We start from the raw sequence: 20,979 nt of genomic DNA on the forward strand, positions 1-20,979 counted from the left end.
CTTTTGGAAAACAGGAAGTTTTGCCATTTCCATCGACCTTCAATGACGTCTCAGCTGGGGTCTGATGGCGTGTTACCGCGGCAACCGTGATATTCACAGACCGTTTTAACAGCTTTAAGTTTGAAACAAGAAAAAATGCGAGTGAAATGTTGCTCATAGGCACTTGGGCAGTAACCCAGCATTTCCTAAGGATAATGGGAACTATAAAATAAAATGAAAGAAATTAAAGATAATAAAGTTGTTAATTTAAATGAAAAAAGTCAACATTTTAGAAGAATTAAGGTTGTGATTCGAAAAGTTGTAAGTTTAAAAGGAAAACGTTTATTTTTTAAAAATAATTCTTTAATTTCCCCAAAAAATTCAGATTTAGCAAGATAAATTTAAATTTACAAGCTAAATGTAACACTTTACTTTGTTTTGAGAGGATTTTTTGAAACCAAAAATGTAAAACTTTATTCTTGTAAATTGTAGATTTTTTTTCCTAACTGCAGCTTTTCTCCAATAATTTTATGATTTGATTCTCATAAAATGTTGACCCTTTTCTTCATAATTTTATTACTTTTTTGTTGTAAACTTTTGAGTCATTTTTCAAAGTCTTATTATTTTATTTTCATTTTTTTTTACTTTTCCGCATAATTTTACGATTAATTCCCTTAAAATTTTTACTTTTTTTCCCCTTTTTTGTAAAATGTTAACTTTCTTCTTCATAATTGCATGACTTTATTCTCGTAAAACTTTATATTTTTTCCCATAATTTTACAACTTTTTTTGTCTGCACCTCCTTTTGTCACATTTGTCTCTGATCTGCGTTGACATTTCACACATCTGCAGAGCGGATCGACTGACTGCCGTGCGCTGTTTGCCTTCAACCTACATATGAAAATGCTCACGCAGGCCTCTGCAGAGTCAAATCAATACTGCTGTATCCAGGACACGCTATACAGAAGCATCAGCCACCAGGAGGAAGCTGGACTTTTTCGACTTTCTCTCGTCTTTTCCTGTGGTCTGTAGTTCGGAGAGATCATTTCAGCTGACACGTTTATGCTCAATCTTAAGCTTTATTAAAGTTTTTCTATAATTCTGAACACTTTTGGGTTAGGGGTTTGGCATCATCTTCTGGTCCAAGTTAGTCTGAGTCAACATTTCCATGGCAACCACAAGAGTAAACTTGTTTGAAGGCCACGCCCCCTACCACTTAAAAGTGGACTCTTTATTGAGGCCTCTGATTGGTCAGTTTATAACTTGGGGTTAACAAGAACATATTACAAAGTAACATAAATAATAAAATAAAATGGTGGCTTTTTGGAACCGCTCAGTCAATGATCTAGGTAGGTTTCCCAGCAGCCACCTGGGTTATCCAATGTGAGGAAACCTTGGGCTAAACTTAACTTTCATTACTACGACTAAAGGAAACAAGCTCTTTCAGCACGTGTGATTTGGAAGTGTGCGTTCTGCTTTGACACAAAAACAAAACTGTTCTGGTTTCCTCTTTTTTTGACTCTACAGACCACCAAAGAGTATTTTTAGCTCCGTGTGAGTAAACCCATCGGAAACCCTTCAGTGACTGAATCAAGATCATTCTTTCACTCGCTTTGCGGTGTTCTAAAATTAAAAACCACATGAATGCAAAGTTTGCATACATTTACAAACATGCTGTTTGCAAAGTTGACTTTAAACGACCATTCTGACCCAGAAAGACCCCTTGAACGCCTATATCACAGATTTCCTTTGCGGGACTTCACCTCCCACTCACAAAGGTGAGCTTCCTCTTTCAGTTCTCTCTGATCAGCTTTCTAAAACACTCGTGTGCATCTCCGCACAGCTTTTTCTCTCCGTGAACTCTCACAGTCCTGAAGCCAGCAAGGACAATTCCAGGAAAGACACAAAGGATTACAGTTTGTGCGACACACACACACACACACACAAAAAGAAGCGTTTCTGTCTGAGCTGCAAAAAGAAAAAAGGAAATGGAACGTTGAGAATGAAGCAGGAAGTCGCAACACTAAAATTATCCCGATGCAGATATATTTGAGATAACTGTCAGATCACAAAATATACATATATCTTTTCATAGATTACAGTGGAAAAAAGTAGCAAAAAAAGGATCTCATGCCAGGTAGTTTGCAACGTACCCTAAAACCAGGACTCCACTTACTTCAGCATCATCTTGAATGTCAATATTTTAAAGTATCGCAAAATGAAATATCACGATACATCAGAATCAGTTTCCCCCTAGCTGTTAATATTTATACTGTAAAACGTCTTACAGGATTACCCGAGTTCAGTTTAAAATCTCTCAAAATGAGAGTTTTTCAAAAATACTGTCAAATTTTGAAGCTCTAGTTAGATTTAAACAATTGAGTTAGAGAATAATGTCTTTTTTTTGTTGTTTAGTGGGAAACAAACTCGCATCACTTCACACTTCACAAACTTGATGCTGCAGTTGGTTTAGGGCGTTCACTCTGAGGCTGTGAGACACTTTTTTTTAGGTTGTGTCGGTTTGCTTTGTGTGAGAAACTATAAATAATTTGGAGCTATCGGCTCCGCGACTTCAAAAATGACTGCTGACCCATAAAAACGAACACAACCTGCTTATTTGACGACCCACTCTGGTGTTTTTAACATATTTTTTGTGACATTTTTCTGAGGACATTTATAAAGAAAATTGAGCTCTAAACTGCATTTCTGTGTATTTCTTTATTCAAATTGTTATCAATCATGACTAGACAAAATAGTAGCATTTGAAAAGTAGAGTAAATTCATATTCTGATAATAGGTTGGAGAGTCTGTAAGTCAGCATGAGAGCATGTGAACTAAAGAGATGACAGGAAGTAGGGGTGGGCTTGCTCTGCACCAGTGTCCCGCCCACAACTCAGATGTCCTAGAAAATGACTCGTGCTTTTTGATTTTTGGCTAAAAACTGCAAAATCATAATTAAATTACCACTTAGATCACTTTTAAAATGGATTTTCTTAAAAAGGATCAGAGTGGGAAAGAAAAACTGCTCAGTGATGAAGTGTCTACGCCAACTTTACCAGAATGGAACAAAATTATTTTTCAGTTTTTACATCTTTTTAATTCTAAAAGTCAACAAAAAACCAAAAAGATACAGGGAGGTCTACATCTTAGATCCCGTCTCAGTTTCTGTTAAATTCAACAGAGACAGAAGATATAACTTCCAGTTATGGAAGACAGAATCCAGATTTTCCATGATTGGTCCACCGTTTGTTCATGTCACTGTTTCTGTTTCCCAAACTGAAACTGTGAGGAATCTAACACAAAAGACAACACACAGCCACTGTTAAGCATGGTGGTGGTAGGGTAATCATAAGGATAGTTTTGCTGCTACATAAAAGGAATTGTGAATTAACATCCAGAAACTCCACGAACTGGAAACTTTCAGAATAAAATGTGTTTATAATTCTCTGTGTGTAAGATCAGAAAGACAGTAACTAAATATGTCTTCTTTTATAAAGTATAGGTCCTGATTAAGTTTGATCTAAAGGTTTATAAAAGGCTGAAAAGCAAAATAAAACAATATTTTTATATTTCTTTTAACATGAAAACTTCATTATAATTGCAGGTTTTGTGTAAAGTTCATCTGACCACATCTTTGATGCCCTTTTTATTGCTTGCGACACTTTTTTCAGTAAAATCTTTTTCAATTTTTAAATAAAGGTTCAATTTTAATGTCAGAATTATCTTGTCAGCAAACTTTTAGGTGCACCAAATTATTTTTGTCCCAAATTTGAAAAGTAATAAAAAAGTGTTCTTTATACATGAACAATCTATCATTGTTCAGATCCACGTAGTCTTTTATTATACCTACCAGGCTGCAGTAAAATCCTCTGCTGGAAAACTCGTGGGCGTTTAAAAGGTTAAAGGTGGTGAGACACTCTCCTCTTTTCTTTTCTTTCTCTCTCTCTACAGACTCTGTAGCTTGTAGAAGTGATTCGAACGGTTAACCTTTCACAAATGATGCTTTTATTTTGGTCACAAAATTAGCAACATGAGTGGAACACAGTAAGTTTGAGATAAAACATCTAAAGTCACCAGAACGGTAGTGCTGTAGACATTCAGTTAAAACAGAAGATGAACAGGAAGTACAGTTAAATAAACTCCCGTTTTAGTTTTACCTCTGAAAATGAGCGTGGCGTGTGTCTGGCGGCGTTACGGTTTGACCTTTTTTTTCTTTTGGGTGTGAGTTAGGGTTACAGACGGCGCTTTTGTTCCGCCTGAACTAAACGATGAAAGTGGCGTGCGTTTGCTGGGCCCATGGGGATGAAGAAGGAGAGCGAGAGGACGGAGGGTGGCAGAAGTGGGGAAATGTCAGGGGGCAGATATGAAGGTTCAAGTGAATTCTCCCTGCAGACAAAAGCGCCGTTGTGGCTTTAACTGGTGAATGCGGAAGTCCTGTGACATCACGGCGTTGCGCCGTCGGGTCGTCGCTGGCACGGGGGCGGAATGGCGGGATGCTGATTAGGTGTGTGTGTGGCTGTGGAAAGATCGACCTGCATCAATGCTAGGATTGTTGTCACTTGCTGTCAGAAGAGCGTCAAAGTCGCTCCTTAAACGCTGACAGTGAAGTATTTTCCATATTTGCAGATGGGACCAGTTTTTGTTGTCTGGGGCGAGCGGCGCAGAGGCACCTCATTAAAACACTGGAGCTGTGTTCACACTGGGGCTTAAGGGCAGAATGGAGAGGAATGTGCACATGTGAGCTTTAATTCATGGGGCGACGGTGAAACGTAACACGTGAACTTTTCAAAAACAACTGGAACCTGAACCGTCCATGAATCTTCTTTTTCTGCACTTTTCATGTTTGTGTGAATCTGCCTTCTGTGCTCTTACTGCATCCTTGCAGCGCTGTCGTCGCCGTGGTGCTCTGGCTGAGTCGGGGCGCTGCGGTTGTTGAGGAAGCTCAGAGCGGGGCGCTTCGGAGGAGGAGGATGTCCCAGGAAGGAGGAAGAGGAAGCAGTGGAGGAGGGCAGTGGAGCCACAGTGGCCCTGACCTTGCTGTGCGACCCGTGGTGGCGCCCTGGATTTTGCAGCTGAATTGAGATGACACATTAAGTGCATTAGTATAAATAAATAAAAATGTCTTCGTAAACTTGATTCAAAAGATGAGAAAAACAGAAGTAAAGAGCAGAAGAGAGAAGCCGTATATTTCCGTGTTTTGCATTGAGGTGAAGCATTTGCATGTTTGCAGCCTTATCATCCCAGATGAGTCACACAGCCAGCAGCTACATGTGAGCTGATAACCGTGACAGGAAACATGAGGGGATGAAAGTAGTTAACGATGAAGAATCTCGTCCGCTCTGAGACATGCTCTCTGGATCTAACGAATACACTTCCTATGTTCGAACAAGACTTGAGGGAGTTTGGATGGTGCTAACGAGTAAACTTGTAACCATGGCAACAAATGGTAAAGGAATTATGAACGCTATGGATATCAATGTTTTCTCTCTTAACCTAATCAACTTTAACACACGTTTGCACAATCAACGTGAATTGGTTGATTCTGATGCGGATAAAAGCATACCGAATCAGCAGATTTACGTTGATTTCACCAACACTTCACCACTGTGTTGCATGTCAGCGTTAATTGCGTAAACTGCCGAAGAGTTCTGGTGGTCGAAAGAATGCAAATACTGGAGCTATGCTGCGGTTTTAAAGGGTTACAGGAACTTAGCAGGCTTTTCCTGTTGTGCTACTTTGAACACAACACAACAGAACCTTTAAATTTCTTTAGAAGAAGTTGCATTTTTTAGCAATTTTCAAAAATAAAATCGCTGTGAATTCTATCTGCCACAACAAAAGAAAAATTAGGACTTCCTGTTTGAGGCACGTTAAAAATGAAAGTAAATGACAGCAGCTGAAGTTGACATAGTCACCACTAGGGTCTAAAAGATAAACGAGCAATGCAGTCTCCATTTAGTACAATGGAGAATAGTACAACTTTAAAGAAAGTATTTACTTCTTATTTCAACCTATGTACCAGCAGTATGTACTGTCAAGTCAACTTTATGTCAATGTTACATCAATGTTACACCAATGTTGAGTCAACATTATAACAATATTATGCCAATGTAACATCCACGTTACAGTATTGCAAAATTAATGTTATTTCAATGTTATATTGTTGCACCCTGCTGTTGCAGTGGGATTTTTTTCCCCCCAACCTTTGGCTCACTTGGCAGGTGTGGCTAATGTGCCTTGATTGGCAGCTGGTGTCTATTTAAGACAGAGGAGGCCACACCAAGCCAGCCAGGCAGGGACCAGAGCAGCAGGCTGGGTTTCATTTGGTGTGGTACTGGTTTGGTTCTGTCTTTTACCCCCTTATGTCCTCAGCAATTCTAGATTGCTGGGTTTTGTTGTGTTAGGTTGGGGTTGGACCTTGGTAGTTCTGATTTGTGGGCTTTGCTTAATTTGTTTTGATTAGGTAGTTTTGTTAGACAGCCCTTAGCAGGGAGCTGCTGACTCAGTCGCCATGGCTAGGTCAGCAGTCTGACTGACTTCTTTTTTTGTTTGGCCAAGGTTCAAACTCCGTTTTGGTTTATGTTCTTTTTAACCAGTAAACTAATTATTTCATTTTTTGCTCCATTTCAGGACACAGGGTTTTCATCTATTTTTAAAAACTGTGTTATTCATTTGTGGTGTCCAGTTCATGTTATTGTCCCTTTTTTAGTCATCCCCTAGACTCCAGGCCGGTATATCCATTGGGGACGTAACATATATCAATGTAATGTCAGTGTTACGTCAATGTTATGTCAGTGTTACGTCAATGTTACATCAATATTACATCAGTGTTACATCAATGTTACGTCAGTGTTACATCAATGTTACATCAATGTTACATCGGTGTTGCGTCAATGTTACATTAATGTTACGTCAGTGATACATTAATGTTACTGTTACGGCTGTGGCCGTATTTGGTTTTGTTTTCTTTTTGGTAGGGTGAATTTTTGTCAGAGTGGGACTTCTTTGTGTTTTGTGGATCTTTGTTTGTGTGTTTGTCTTTTGATTTCTTTCAGGTGTGGTGCTGGAGGCGTGGCTCCCCATTGGTTCAACCTGAAGGAGGGGAGCCTTCAAAAGCACCACATGGACCTCCAGACCATGGGAAGGGAGCTGGGCTGCAACAGTCTCCACTCCAGTCCAGTGAACTTCTCCACCTGTTTTGTTTAGTGCGCACTTAGTTTCTTTGGTATTTTGGTTAAGTTCCCACTCTGTACTCTGTGTTCTGTGTTTAGTGTTGGTTTGTTAAGTTTAGGTGAAGCTGTAGGGGTGAACTGCCATTTTCTTTAGTAAATGTTTTTTCTCCTGTTTCTGTTAGTCCAGGGAGGTTAGTGTTTGTCATTATTTTACAGTTTCTTTTACAGGTAAGCTCCCTGGGTTGAGTTAGTTTGGGTTTTGTTTGTTGTTTTGGCCTTGGTTCACCCTGAAGCCTTTTGCTTCACTTTTAGTTAATGTTTTGGTGTCGTCTTGTAAATAAATTGTGTTAAGTTTTTATGGAGACTTTTGTTGTGTTTTTGTTAAACTCTTATTTAATTTATCTTTATGTTAGGCCCCAGATCCCCTAGACTAACTGGGGCGTAACAGTTACATCAGTGTTACATCAATGTTACACCAATATTACGTCAGTGTTACATCTATGTTACGTCAGTGTTACATCAATGTTACACAAAAGTTACATCAATGTTATCTCAGTGTTACATCAATGTTACATCAGTGTTACGTCAATGTTACATCAATGTTACATCAGTGTTACGTCAGTGTTACATCTTTGTTACATTAATGTTACTTCAATGTTATGTCAATATTACATCAGTGTTACGTCAGTGGTACATCAATGTGACATCAGTGTTACATCAATGTTACATCAGTGTTACATCAATGTTACATCAGTGTTATATCGATGTTACATCAGTGTTACTTCAATGTTACATTAGTGTTATGTCAGTGTTACATCAGTTTTACATCAATGTTACACCAATGTTACATCAGTTTTACATCAATGTTACACCAATGTTACATCAGTTTTACATCAATGTTACATCAATGTTACATCAATGTTACGTCAGTGTTACATCAGTGTTACATCAATGTTATGTCATTGTTACATCAGTGTTACTTCAATGTTACATCAGTGTTACATCAGTGTTACATCAATGTTACACCAATGTTACATCAGTGTTACATCAATGTTACATCAGTGTTACATCAGTGTTACATCAATGTTACATCAGTGTTACGTCAATGTTATCTCATTGTTACATCAATGTTACATCAGTCTTACGTCAATGTTACATCAGTGTTACGTCAGTGTTACATTAATGTTACGTCAGTGTTACATGAATGTTACATCCGTGTTACGTCAATGTTACATCAATGTTACATCTGTGTTACATCTTTGTTACATTAATGTTACATCAATGTTACGTCAATATTACATCAGTGTTACGTCAGTGGTACATCAATTTTACATCAATGTTACATCAGTGTTTAATCAGTGTTACTTCAGTGTTTCATCAATGTAATATCAGCGTCACATCAATGTTACATAGGTGTTACATCAATGTTACATCAGTGTTACATCAATGTTACATCAGTGTTACATGAATGTTACATCAGTGTTACATCAGTGTTACGTCAATGTTACATCAGTGTTATGTCAGTGTTACATCAATGTTACATCGATGATGTATAGCGTGACAGCGTTTTGTCAATGTTACGTTACATCAGTGTTACATCAGTATTACGACAATGTTACATCAGTGTTACATCAAAGTTGCATTAGTGTTAATGTTACATCAGTGTTACATCAATGTTATATCAGTATTACATCAGTGTTAATTAAGTGTTACATTAATGTTTTATCAATGTTACATCAGTGTTACATCAATGTCACATCAGTGTTACATCAATGTTACACCAATGTTACGCCAATGTTACCTCTGTGTTACGTCAATGTCAAATCAATGTTACGTCAGTAACAGTGTCAGTGTTTCATCAATGTTATATCAGCGTCACACCAGTGTCACAATAATGTTACATCAGTGTTATATCATTGTTACATCAATGTTACGTCAGTGTTACATTAATGCTATATTAGTGTTACATCAGTGTTGCGTCGAACATTACATCCGTTTGACAGCAATGTTACATTAATGCTTCTACAACTTTTTCTTTCTCCTAGGGTGAATGCAGGATTATCTACTGTGAAGTCCAGTTACATTTTTATTCGTTTGTGTATAACTTTATACTTTGTGTTTTGGCTTTTGGGAGGTTCTTCTCGCCTGCTGCAGAGAAGACTGACTAACAGAACACCAACTGACTATTTTCTACTTGTGACCTCTGGTGTAAAATGATAGTGCAGTTCCTATAAGGAACTTTTGACCAGCCGATTTATGACACATCAGTTTCCTCTTGCTACATGAGCTTCTGTTGGTTTCATTTCAAGGTCCAGACAGTAAAACTTAACAACAATTTATCCAAAGAATCAAAGCCACCGATAACATGTAACACACAGAAAGACAGAAGGTCTTATTAGAGCTGGGTGATTGCACTATCATGGAGAAGCAGTCAGGAAGTCACTTCCTGTATCTGTTTTGTTTGTTGCAATCCAGGGAAAACATGAAAATTGATTTTAAATAAACCCTTAAAACCTGAACTAAAATTGATTTGTAATATATTACTCTAAACATCATAGCAGACTATTCACTACCCATCAAAACCAGAACTGGTTCCAGAAATGACCACAAGAAGGCAGATATTCTAACAGCCACAGTTGAAAAAAGTTGAATAATCTTCCATTGCTGTTTTCAAACAGTCTGCAGTCGCTGCATGCTGACACCTAGTGGTCAAAACAGTGGGGGAGGAAGTTGAAGAGAAATTTGGCCGCAGCCTTGATGTGACTGATAGGAAGAAGGACCTGTTGTCTGTGAGCGTGTGGCTGTGGGTGCGGGCCGAAGGAGGCGACCTTTGCCCTGCCGTGTTTACCTGCCGAGCCGCTCGGTTCCTCAGCCCTTCAGGTGTGTGAACTTGCTCTCTGTGTGGAGCCGCTGACTGGACTCTGAAACCACAATCACACTCACATCTATAATTCTTTATTCTCCTGGAGTTTTAATTGTTAAATAAAGATGACGTCAGTCTTGTGTGTTGTCAGTTTGTTTGTTGTATTTGCACAAAGTGGGTCAGGTTTTTGCATGCAGGTGAAACTTTACACAGCTGGAATAATGACGAACGAGAATGCAAATGTTTTCCTGCTGCCTCATGAACTCTGGTGCTGCTGACCTGTACGGGTATCGCGGCTGGGACAGCAGACCTCTGCCCCTGAGGTGCTGGTACAGGTTACTGCAGAGTGACAGAGGGTTCAACACAAACTCCTCTTCCAGCTGAGACAGACAGCCCTGAAACAATGTGGATTTTAGTCAGTGCTTGCTTTGTGAAAAAGAAAAAAGATTTGCTTTTAATTTGAAGCCCATTGTTACCAGACTTTAATGATTTCCAGTTTCTGTTTCATTGTGTTTTACACCTTCTCAGTGAGAGAAGTATATTTATATAAAGGAATAGCATCAGATCTTTAGGTTTGTTGTGCTAAATAAATGGTCTGCTGGTGTTGCTTCAAATCTCAAAAGGACAAATCTTAGTTTTCCTTTTATATTTCACTGGAAAGTTGAAAAAAATAATCCCATCATTTGTCAGATGTTGTCATATATTTTTCCTGTTTTATGAGATTCTTCAAAGACAGAAATTTATCAAACATTAGAAGCTTCAAAAAGGTCAATTTGATGATATTTGGGCCTCAGAAACTTCAGGTAAACTTCTTTTGATTTTACTAATAGTTACAAATCCAGTCTCAGTGGCCCTCTTGTGACATCATGGGAAAATGAGAACACATTTTGTATAAATTAGAATATTAGCAGAAAAATTATGAACTCTTATGTTAGTGATTCCTTCTTTATTACAGTTTTCAGGTGTCCTGCACAGTTGCTATGAAAACCATAGCACTGTAGGTTAGATGTGCAAATAAATCCCCCCAAAACAGCTAGGATGTAGTTGAGTTGGTATGGAGGTCTGGACCATTTCTGGACTTTCAAATAAAAAATAAATCCTTTAAATAAATAAAAAATGTGGCCACCAATTAATACAATTAAAATTCTGTGCAAACAAATTAAAAAACTAGCATTTTACAAAGATTATCCCACAAATAAGTATTTTAGCTTCTTTAACTCCTACTACTAATGAGTTCAAACAAAGTGCAAAAATACGACTTCAAAATGCTAATTTGTGCCTGGAAACACGTTTGTGACAACAAAATGCTAATTTGTACCCACAAAGTACTAGTTTGAATGCAAAAAATGCAAATATGTCCCTATAAGATGCTAACTTTGTCTACAAAATGCTAATCTGCGTGAAAAAATACGAAGTTACGTGCACAAAATGCTAATTTGTGCCTACTAAATGTTAATTTGTGCACACAAAATACTAACTTGAGCAATTAAAATACTAATTTGAGCAACTAAAATATTAATGTGTGCCCACAAAATGCTAATTGTACCTACAAAATCCTAATTTGTAACCACAAAATACAAATTTAAATGTAGAAAACACAAATTTGTACCCACAAAATACTAGTTGGAGCACATAAAATAATAATCCATGGCCACAAATGATTAGTTTGAGGGATCTTTTTTTTTTTTCCATGCGTTGACCCCAAAAGGGATACAGCGGGTTCAGGCTCTGTAAGTGGGAGATTGAAGGTATGAGTGTTTAAAATAAGATGATAAACATACAAAACCTGAAAAAGTTATATTATTTTGGACATTTTCTTCAAACTGGTGGATTAGAATAGAATAGTGAAGATTTTTGTTGTATGTTAAAAAGAGAAGTTTTTTGTCTTTGAACACCAAAACTGAAGCAAACAAAAAAACCTTGAAACATCCGCTAATGTTAAGGTTTAGATACTACAAATAAGAAGACTAATTCTGAAAGAAATCTTAACTAACATGAACTTTTAGGTCAAATTTAAATCAACGAGTGTGCATAAAGTTGCTGAAACATAATTCATATTTTGAAGGACAAAGTGGAAAGAGTGAATGTAACCTGGACAGTCTGCATGGCATGAGGGGAAGGGTCATGAGAGGGGACGGCCATGGAGGAGGGAAGCAGCAGCTCTCTGGAGGCAACAGGCTTCAAGAGGAAGGACAGAGACGGGGACGGCTGGAGCAGATAGTGAGAAATGACGCCTATAAGAGCAGAAATACAGAACTTCAGAGCATGTATGTAACTAATATTAAAGTCCGATCATCTATTTTTAAAGCATTTCCAGTGGTCTTTAATTCTGATTAATTATTATTTTGATCATCTTATGTTCAATTTTCTAAGATTTCTAAGACTCTCTCGTCAAAAAATTATTTTCTACTGTTAATTTATAAAACTCTACTTGGTCTTTCTCCACCTTATCTGAGCCAGCTTTTGCAGATTTCATCCACTAACAGCCCCGAAATCAAATTCTTCACTTGGTTCTCTGTCTTTTCAATCTGCAGCACCCATGCTGATTTTAAACCCATCTCAGCGATCGTTTTAAAGATAAATGCTGCTGTCACACAGAGCAATGATTATACGGTTTTATATTTTTAGAATGTGCTTTTCTGATTCTATTCACTTTTATTTCTTGTTCTTGTAACCCCTTTCTTTCTATTCTCAAAATGTCTATTGTCAGGCCACAGTTATAAATAAAAGGGATTTCCTGCCTGGATGAATAAAGGTTAAATAAAAAATAAAATGAAAAGGAGTTCATTAGAAATTCCCCTGTTGGCGTGAAGCAACCCCGCCACCCTTCCCATCACTAATAACTGAGAGCTCTCCGCAAAATGCGACAAGAACATGTTAAAAACACCAAAAATGAAACATTTTTTATTGAAGTGGGTCTAGTTTTGTGATCACTCTAACAGACCTGAGGATCCAGCTGCAGACCTGGAGTCCGTCTGCAGCAACAGGAACAGGTCAAGAGTCTGAAAACAGCAACAGGAACAGAAATATCTGCTTTGATGTTCAGAACACAGAGAGATTAACAAAAGTAAACAGATTTGATCGTGTTAACAATGAAAAAATTGCAGTAAATCAAAGAACATAAACACTGGAGCTAAGTTAAGTGAAGTTCTATCATGTTCGCTGACAGAAGAAGTAGAAAAACCCACTCTGAGCGTGTGGCACAGAGCGAGGAACAAGTGGTGGTTGGCCTCCATCTCGTCCCAGTCCAGCTGCCAGCAGGTGGTGGGGCGGATGACCATCGGCAGGCCGTACAGCACGCTCTCGCACACGCCGTCCGCACGCAGCGTCCTGCATCGAGAAGCATGCAACGTCACTGAAGTAGATGCTAAAGAGAACCATCACCTCTGCAAACGGTCAATATGCAAACTGGTGACATTGGAGCAGAGGCAGTGACTCAAGGATTTTAAACTGAAACGGGACAGAACGGAGGTTAAACAGAAACGTGACCGGAGATGGAGGGAATGCAAAACGGATGCAAACTAAAGCTGAAGCTGAATCAGGTAAATGAGAAATTTGCAATCAAGTTTTAGCTTTGTTTGTGGGCAAAACATGTTTATACCAGCGGTGAGCGTCACTGACTGTAGTTGACAACTGGACCGAGTGAGTGATGTCATCCATAGAAACTGAAGTCGATTCAGTTAACATTTTTGAACCACAAATTAACAGTAAGCAGTGATTGGACTTAATTGGTCTGAAGTGACGTTTCTATGGCAACCACTCTCACCAATCAGGACACATACTTTTATTTGAGACATCTGATTGGTCAGTTTATAACTTGAATAACTTCCATTACAGAAAAAAATATGAAAAACTTTAACCTGAAGAATGTGTTAAAAAAGAGTAATCTGAGTAAAAGGTGTTTATTTCTCTATTGAAGTCTATGGGATTTTGGCTTCTTTTGCTAGTAAATATATTTGTAAAAAAATCTGCCTCTTATTTTCTGAAAATGTTTTTGTGTGTGTGTGTTTATAATTTTAAAGACTTTTTCTTCTTTTTTGTGAAATCCTTTAAAGTAAATGTTCTTTTTCTCCAACTTTTTCAGAACATTTCAACCATAAAGGCCAAGCTTTAGATACGGGGCTGTTTTTCTTGCTGCAGCTGGTTGTTTGAGATATTTTCAGCTTCAGAGCAGAACAGAGATGGCTTTGATGTTATGGATGGATGGAGACTTTCTTCTTAAAAAAATGCTCCACAACAGCTATTTTTCCAGAAAGGAGTCATTCATAGAGACGGAGCTTTTACGGGAAACGGAAGATGGCGGCATTTATAGCTTCCACATAATGGAAAGGAGCTGATTGGGGACATTTTTAAACATTCAAATCATTATAAAACAGGGAAAAAAAATGAGAGCACGTCTTTGATTTTCAGATTCACACTTACTTGATTGCTCTCAGCTTTTGTGGTGCTGAGCTCTGATTGGCCGAGCCCTTAGCCACTGGCAGGAAGTCCCGAAGTCTTTCAGTCTTCACTCCAAGGTCAGGGGTTAGGGGGATTAGGGCGGGGCTTATGAGACGCTCCTGTATGTCACACTTGACACACACTACGCCACAAAACAGGCCATCATTTAAGGCTCCAATTCATTTTTTGTAACGTAAAGAGGTTCTAACCTGGAGTGAGATTATCGGAGGGCAACAGGAGGTGCAGACGCTCCTGGTCTCCTCCCTGCTCCTGAAGCCACACTTTTAATACGCTCTCTATAGCTAGAACGCTGTTCTCCACCTGCTGCAGCTCCACCTCCGTCCCCAGCATCAGAGAGTCTACAGGAGAGCGCAGAAATATGGTTTTATTACCTTTTGGGCTCACCTGAACAGATCGCTAGTGTCCCACAATCTCACAAACTATTTGATCCTCACAAAGATTTAAAACCTTTAACATTAAAGATAATTTACTGGGTTTGAAGTTGTTTTAACTTCTATTTTTGGTCTAATTAAGATCTAGTATCTAGAAGTAAGGACATTTTTATTAACATGAGTCAAAATCCTTTTCCTCAAAACTCTTGACTCAAACAAATCTCACATTTCTCTGTAATTTTTGGTTCAATTTTAAGGATGTTATCTTAAAGTTCAATAAAGTTAAACTGACATTTATTGTCATTATTTTGGAAGCAGAAATGTAGAGTTATGTTCTAAGAAAAAGTGCTAGTTTTAGATTTGTGGGCCAACTTGTATGGATTAAGTTTTCTCATTTTTGTTCACCTTTTTTGTTCAAAGAGACATTTCCACTTATTATACTAGAGTTAACCTAAAACTAGAGTTAGGTACATAAAAACTAAAAAAATACTAACAATTTGATTAGAAGTAGCAAAAAAAACAACGTATTTTTGGGCTGTAAATTATTGAATTTGATTCTATCTAAACGTTAACTTCTTTGACTTATTTTTCTCTTTTTTAATGCTTGTGTGGAACTCCTTATTTCTATATTTTGATACCTAACAGGATTTCTTGTTAAGTAAAAATGACTTGCATGATGGGTAGATCTTTTTACAACTTTCTTGTGATTTTCCTCTAAAGATGAGTATTTCCAATGTTTATGTTACCTCTTTTTGGAGTATAGGGACGATTTAAAATCACCAATTAACATATAAAGTATCTTTTTGGATTATGAGACGAAGCCCAAACTTGTACTGAAAACTCCACACAGAAAGGTCCCTGTTGGGATTTGAACCAAGACCTTCTCGCTGTAAGGTGTTTCCAGATTTCAAATTGGGGCTGAGGTTGACATGTTTCACCACTAGGTGGCAGAAAAATCAAAGAAATGTAGTGGTTTGGTTTGAACAAACCAAATATATGGTAGACCTGTCATCTATGTCTTTATTATTATAGATCGGACTTTAAAAAGAAAAAGTCTGAAAATTATTTGGACTACTTTCTAAATTTTTGGATAAAAAATGATTCTTAAAGCCCCTTTTCCTCTCGTCCTCCCTCTGCTCTCAACCAACGTCACTGCAGACTTAAACCTTCTAAAAACCCATCTCCTGTCTTCCACTTTTATCTTTAACTCCCCATCAGGAAGAATCTAATGGGAGCAGAGGGAGAACAGAGGATCAGGAGGTTGACAGGAGGGAGGAGAAGCTGGAGACGAATGGAAAATAGTTTGACTTTCATTGTAAGGGAGGAACGAACGACTTAAAATTCTTCAGCAGTCAAACTATATCGCTGCTACTTTCACAGCTGACAGAAACAGAAACTGACTTTACTTTGGAGGAAAGTTGCAGAAACGAGCTTTTAGTTTGAAGGGTGAGAGTTCTGCTGATGAAGACGTGTTCTCTGATCCCTCCAGGGAGGAAAATGAACGTGTCCAGATGAGTTATAGAATTTAAAAGCATTATTTTGTGAATCGAAATAGGAATATTTTAAATAAACTTTCAGTAATCAAAATAACATGAATCAGCATTAAAATGACACAGAAATATCAATGCTGTGACTTTAAAGGAAAAGTATAAGAGAAAGAAATGGAACTAATTCAGATTTAACATCAAAAAGTGTGATATGGATATAAAACAGTGCTCCAGGTCTTAAGAAATAATGGAACATTTGGGGAAAAAAATGTCTCTAAAGAACGACAGACGAGAAAAAAGAGGTTAAGAAAAAATCGATTTCTATTTCTTCAGATAATGTCTTTTTGAGTGGAAGCGAAGGAGACATGAAGAGGGTCAGATATAGAAAGCAAAAAGAAAAAAGCACTCAGAGTTAGACCAAGAGCGGATGAGATAAAGAAGAGATGGATGGGAGTGTTGGATGACGGATCGCAGTAATGACACCACTGTGATTAGAAAGCATGGGGGTAAAACTCCTCGCAGTGGTGTAAAAAACTTCTTTTGAGAACAGAAAGAAAAGGTGAAAGTAGTTAACCTGGATGGGAGTCAGAAATGAGCTGCAGGAAGGGGGGCTGTCAATGCCTCCCCTCAGGGTTTATCGAGAAGAAACGCTTCCTCTGTTTCTGTCTCTGCTGACTTCATTAAATGCAATTCTGATGCTGACGTGGAAGATAAAAAAAATCTATTATGCATTATCGTCATGAGTCCCAGCACTCTATTTGTTCTCATTCTCCTCTGGTCAGAGAGTAAAACTGCTGAATTACATGCTAGGACAAGAAGCCCCCCCCCCTTCTGATCTGCAAGTCTGATTGGGCCTCATTCTGTATTCATATGTGAGAGTTTCAGCCTGAAGAATGAATTATTGGATGTCAAAGCATCTCTATGTGTGTAGAAAATGTGTGTTTTTGAGCTCCAGCTTTAAAGACATTTGATATGTGATTTTATTGTGTAAAGTTTTGATACTCTTGTGTTTAAAGCACTATTTTAAGAATTATATTCACACCGGGCTCGCAATCGTGCGTTCAAGTAACCATTTTTGAGAAAAAGTCCATTCCACATTCAAGCGTCAGAAATGTGTGTTCAAGAGAACGTTTTAATGAAAAGTCTGTTTCAAGTTCAAGCGTCTCTACAAGTTTCTATGACCATTTTCGGGCTCAGAAACGTGCATTTAAGTGACCATTTATAATAAAAAGTATTCCACATTAAAGCATCGCTACACAAGTTTCCACGACCATTTTGGGGCTCTACGTACAGAACCTGGTCATTAAACAGGCGACGCAAGTTAAACCAGGTCAAACTTTGACCAATCAGGGATTTAGATTTGGTACTGATGTATGTATAGCGTCTCTTTAAATTAATGGAAGTTCAAGTTAAAGAAGTAATTATTAATTGTGGTTTGTGCGCGGACGGAATCATATGACACCAAGTCTTTCATAAAAAAAGAAAAGAAAAGAAAAAGCCTGGAGCAAGATTTGCCAGATTTGCACCACTTCAACATTTTGACATAAACCTAATCCAACTGTAAATGGCGAACACACACTAGTACGTAGTAGTAAAAGAACAGCTAATTATGGGTTCAAGAATGCTCCTTAAGTGCTTAATTGACCGTGTTCACGGATACACCAGCATCCATAAGCACGCCATGGTAAGCCCAGTCTCGGGGTAATAATGTGAGGGTCACGTCAGTCAAACATCCACACCCCAATTTTAGATTATATTCGATTAGAAATGTTTTATTTCAAGCAATCAGGAAAAATAATTGACATGCAATACAATAATTTGACAGAAGTCTGTGTTTTCATATGAAATCTAACCACAGAGGAGATAAATGAAAGCATGTTTATTAACAATAAATCCTAGTTTAAAGGGAACTGACTTGATTAATTGCCCACAGTTGTGTCCAGTTGGTTCTGAAGAATCTGATGAAAGGCGGTCACATTTGCTCTGGAAACTGGTAGACGTGGAGATGCTGGTCTTGTTACCAGACTCGTTCTGCTCAGAAATACTTAACTTCATTTGTGCATTAGGTAGACACACATGACTACTCAAGAACACATTAGCTTGTGTGTTTTCAGTAATGGCAGTAATGTTCTACATTAGAGGAAGCTTAGCTAATCTGTACTGCTACTCCCTGATAATGGACAGTGTACTCTAATGGTGGGAATCCTCCCAAACATCTCCTCCTTCCACAAAGACCGCGGCGTTTGATCTTTGCAACACTGACAGTTGGAAATTGGTTTTGTCTTTTAAGTTGAAATGATGAACTTGGGTTATTATTTCTTTCTTAGAAGCATTTTTCTGGATGTGAATGATGGGATTGAAGCACAAAAGTGCATGTTTTTCCTCCAAAGAGGTCAGTAGTCAGACTCTTTGTATGTTGTTTTAAACTTGGGTCCAATATCTGCTTGTCTGGTTTTAACAGACTTGTAGAGATAATTTAGAGATTTTTCATTTCGTTTTGATTAGAAAAAAAGACAAATGTCTGGTGTAGAAGATTCTCCTTCAGTCAAAGGAAGCAGATAAGTGTCCGTCTGTGGAAACTCCCTCTGATATCAACACATCCACTCGTCCCACTCTGTCCTTGCCTGTCAGCATGGAGCGTGATGATGAATGGCTCATTGATGCAGTTTGAGACTGTGACAAAGAGGACATTGATTATTTGGTCTAAAATGTGGGCAGTCATCATCAGACCAGCGGCTGGGTGACCTAATTGCCGCGTGTCGCTTCACTTAAAGCCATGCGGTCACGGGGACAATTAAAAACGGCCAGACAGTTGAAAACCACGATGAGAAAGAACAGCTCTCTTCTCTGGCTGATGGAGAGACCACAGAACAAGAAGTCTTTGGTCAGCTCTCTTTGGTCAACAAGAAGTCTGGTTCTGAATTATGAGACATCCCTATTAAGGCTGAGTTTCTTTATTAAAGTATTTTTAAGCTTAATTTGAAAAGAAATATAAAGACCGAAGAGACTTTAAAGAAGAGAAAACACAATCTTGATTGGATACAGATCGCCTCCCATAAAAATGTAGTGCTTTTCACCCTTATATTGCGTATGGGTCAAAACTGACCCATTTTCAGGTGTGGAAGGTCAATCAGTTAATCTCAATATAAGGGTTAACATGTTCTTGTGCCCTTTTTCTCATGGTGGAGGACGTCGTTCGGCTTAAAATTACAAAAATGACTGTATTTGTGACGTCAAAAACACACACTCTCTGTAATGTAGAGGGGAAGGGGGGCGGGATTGCTCCACCTCAAAAGTCCCGCCCACGACTGAATTTCTAATGAACTACAACTGCTCTGCAGAAACCATGTCCCAGAAAAAGTACACAATTTTGGCTAAAAGTGGCATAATCATAAATAAAAGACCACTGAAAAGATAGAAAATATACTTTAATAGCTTTGATTAGTTAAGATAAAACACTAATTTGTTAATATTAAAGAGACCAAAGAAGTTGCAGGTGGCTTTAAGTGTCAGAAAAGGGAAAAAAAAGATTTTTATAAATATAAAAAAATCTCACAGAATCAGACTTTGTGGTTCTTCCTAAGGTCTCCTTTACATAAGAAGGAAGCAGAAACGGTTTCTGTAAATCTAGCGTGTATTTTTTGATCAATAAGAGAAAGAAGCTAGCATGTTTGATATGACCACCTGCAGTGTGTTGATGCAGAGGTGTGACCAGTGTGACCCTGGAAGCATGAACACTCAACAAACCATTCAATTAAAGCCACTGAAAAGCGGAGAATCCCCCACGATTTTCCACAGAACGACCTCAAGCGAGGCTTTGCTGGAGCTGCAAATATCCGTCCGTGTGTGTCTGTGCATATTTAAAGAGGCTTTGGGTGGGATTTCCTTCTGAGCACCTGTGTGCAACCACACAATGAGGCAAACGAGCTGACTCTGGTGGAAAATTAACCAAATGAGAGAGACGGAGGTGGAGGGGAATGACTGAATGAATGCAAGCGTGTGGTTGTAACAGCAGCTGGGAGGGAAAACGTCTGCAGAGAAGTGGAACGTTGTTTTTACACGGAACCAATTACAGAAATATGCAGGAATGGTGTTTATTAACATCCCACAGGAGTGGACTTCACACTGGAAAGATGAGCCTTTTAAAGAACTGAAGAGAAGAATTTGAAATGGTTTCAAATCAGAAGTTGTTGCCTTTTTGTCAAATCTGTCAAATTAAAACGTGTTTATTTGAAAAATATCATGATGTGTCTATTTTTAAAGCTACATCTACCAAAAAAAATAGCAAATTAAATCACATTTCTTGAATTTTTTTTTCAGAACAGTAAAGTAAAAATGACTTTAATTTTATTGTTTTAAATTAATATATTTCATTACCTAAAAAAAAGATATAAAGACATTTGAAATGTAGGCTGATGTGTGCAGCAGATTGACATGGAATCTGAATTAATTTTCATTTTACATCTGAGTTAATTTTTGTTGTTGGGAAACGACCAGTTTGGGCTGCTGTAAACCGGAAGATTTGATGGGCACCTGTCAATCAAAACACCACGTCTCAGTTCGTGTGCAATTCTGAGGTCAAAGTCATCTAATGAGCATTAAAGGGTTTTCTGTGACGTTTATTTATTTGTTTTAATTTCAGTGAA

At 38.0% G+C, this 20,979-nt stretch overlaps 1 protein-coding gene across 3 annotated transcripts in view; it reads right to left on the reverse strand.

Moving 5' to 3' along the window:
- Positions 1-3,961: 3,961 nt before the first annotated feature.
- Positions 3,962-20,979, reverse strand: part of LOC112155909 (meiosis 1 associated protein) — a 132,323-nt gene continuing 115,305 nt past the window's right edge. For 2 of the 3 annotated variants that reach the window (XM_024287951.2, XM_024287950.2), the window contains 8 exons: positions 14,664-14,813; positions 14,437-14,596; positions 13,203-13,344; positions 12,959-13,016; positions 12,106-12,248; positions 10,294-10,409; positions 10,000-10,072; positions 3,962-5,051 (listed from right to left, as the gene is read on the reverse strand). In XM_024287951.2, coding sequence (XP_024143719.1) covers positions 4,848-5,051; positions 10,000-10,072; positions 10,294-10,409; positions 12,106-12,248; positions 12,959-13,016; positions 13,203-13,344; positions 14,437-14,596; positions 14,664-14,813 — 1,046 coding nt within the window. In that variant the 3' untranslated portion in view covers positions 3,962-4,847. The remainder of the gene's footprint in view (positions 5,052-9,999; positions 10,073-10,293; positions 10,410-12,105; positions 12,249-12,958; positions 13,017-13,202; positions 13,345-14,436; positions 14,597-14,663; positions 14,814-20,979) is intronic. The other variant, XM_024287952.2, reaches the window with a different exon arrangement.

The sequence above is a fragment of the Oryzias melastigma genome, linkage group LG18, assembly GCF_002922805.2.
Source record: "Oryzias melastigma strain HK-1 linkage group LG18, ASM292280v2, whole genome shotgun sequence".
Taxonomy (NCBI): domain Eukaryota; kingdom Metazoa; phylum Chordata; class Actinopteri; order Beloniformes; family Adrianichthyidae; genus Oryzias; species Oryzias melastigma.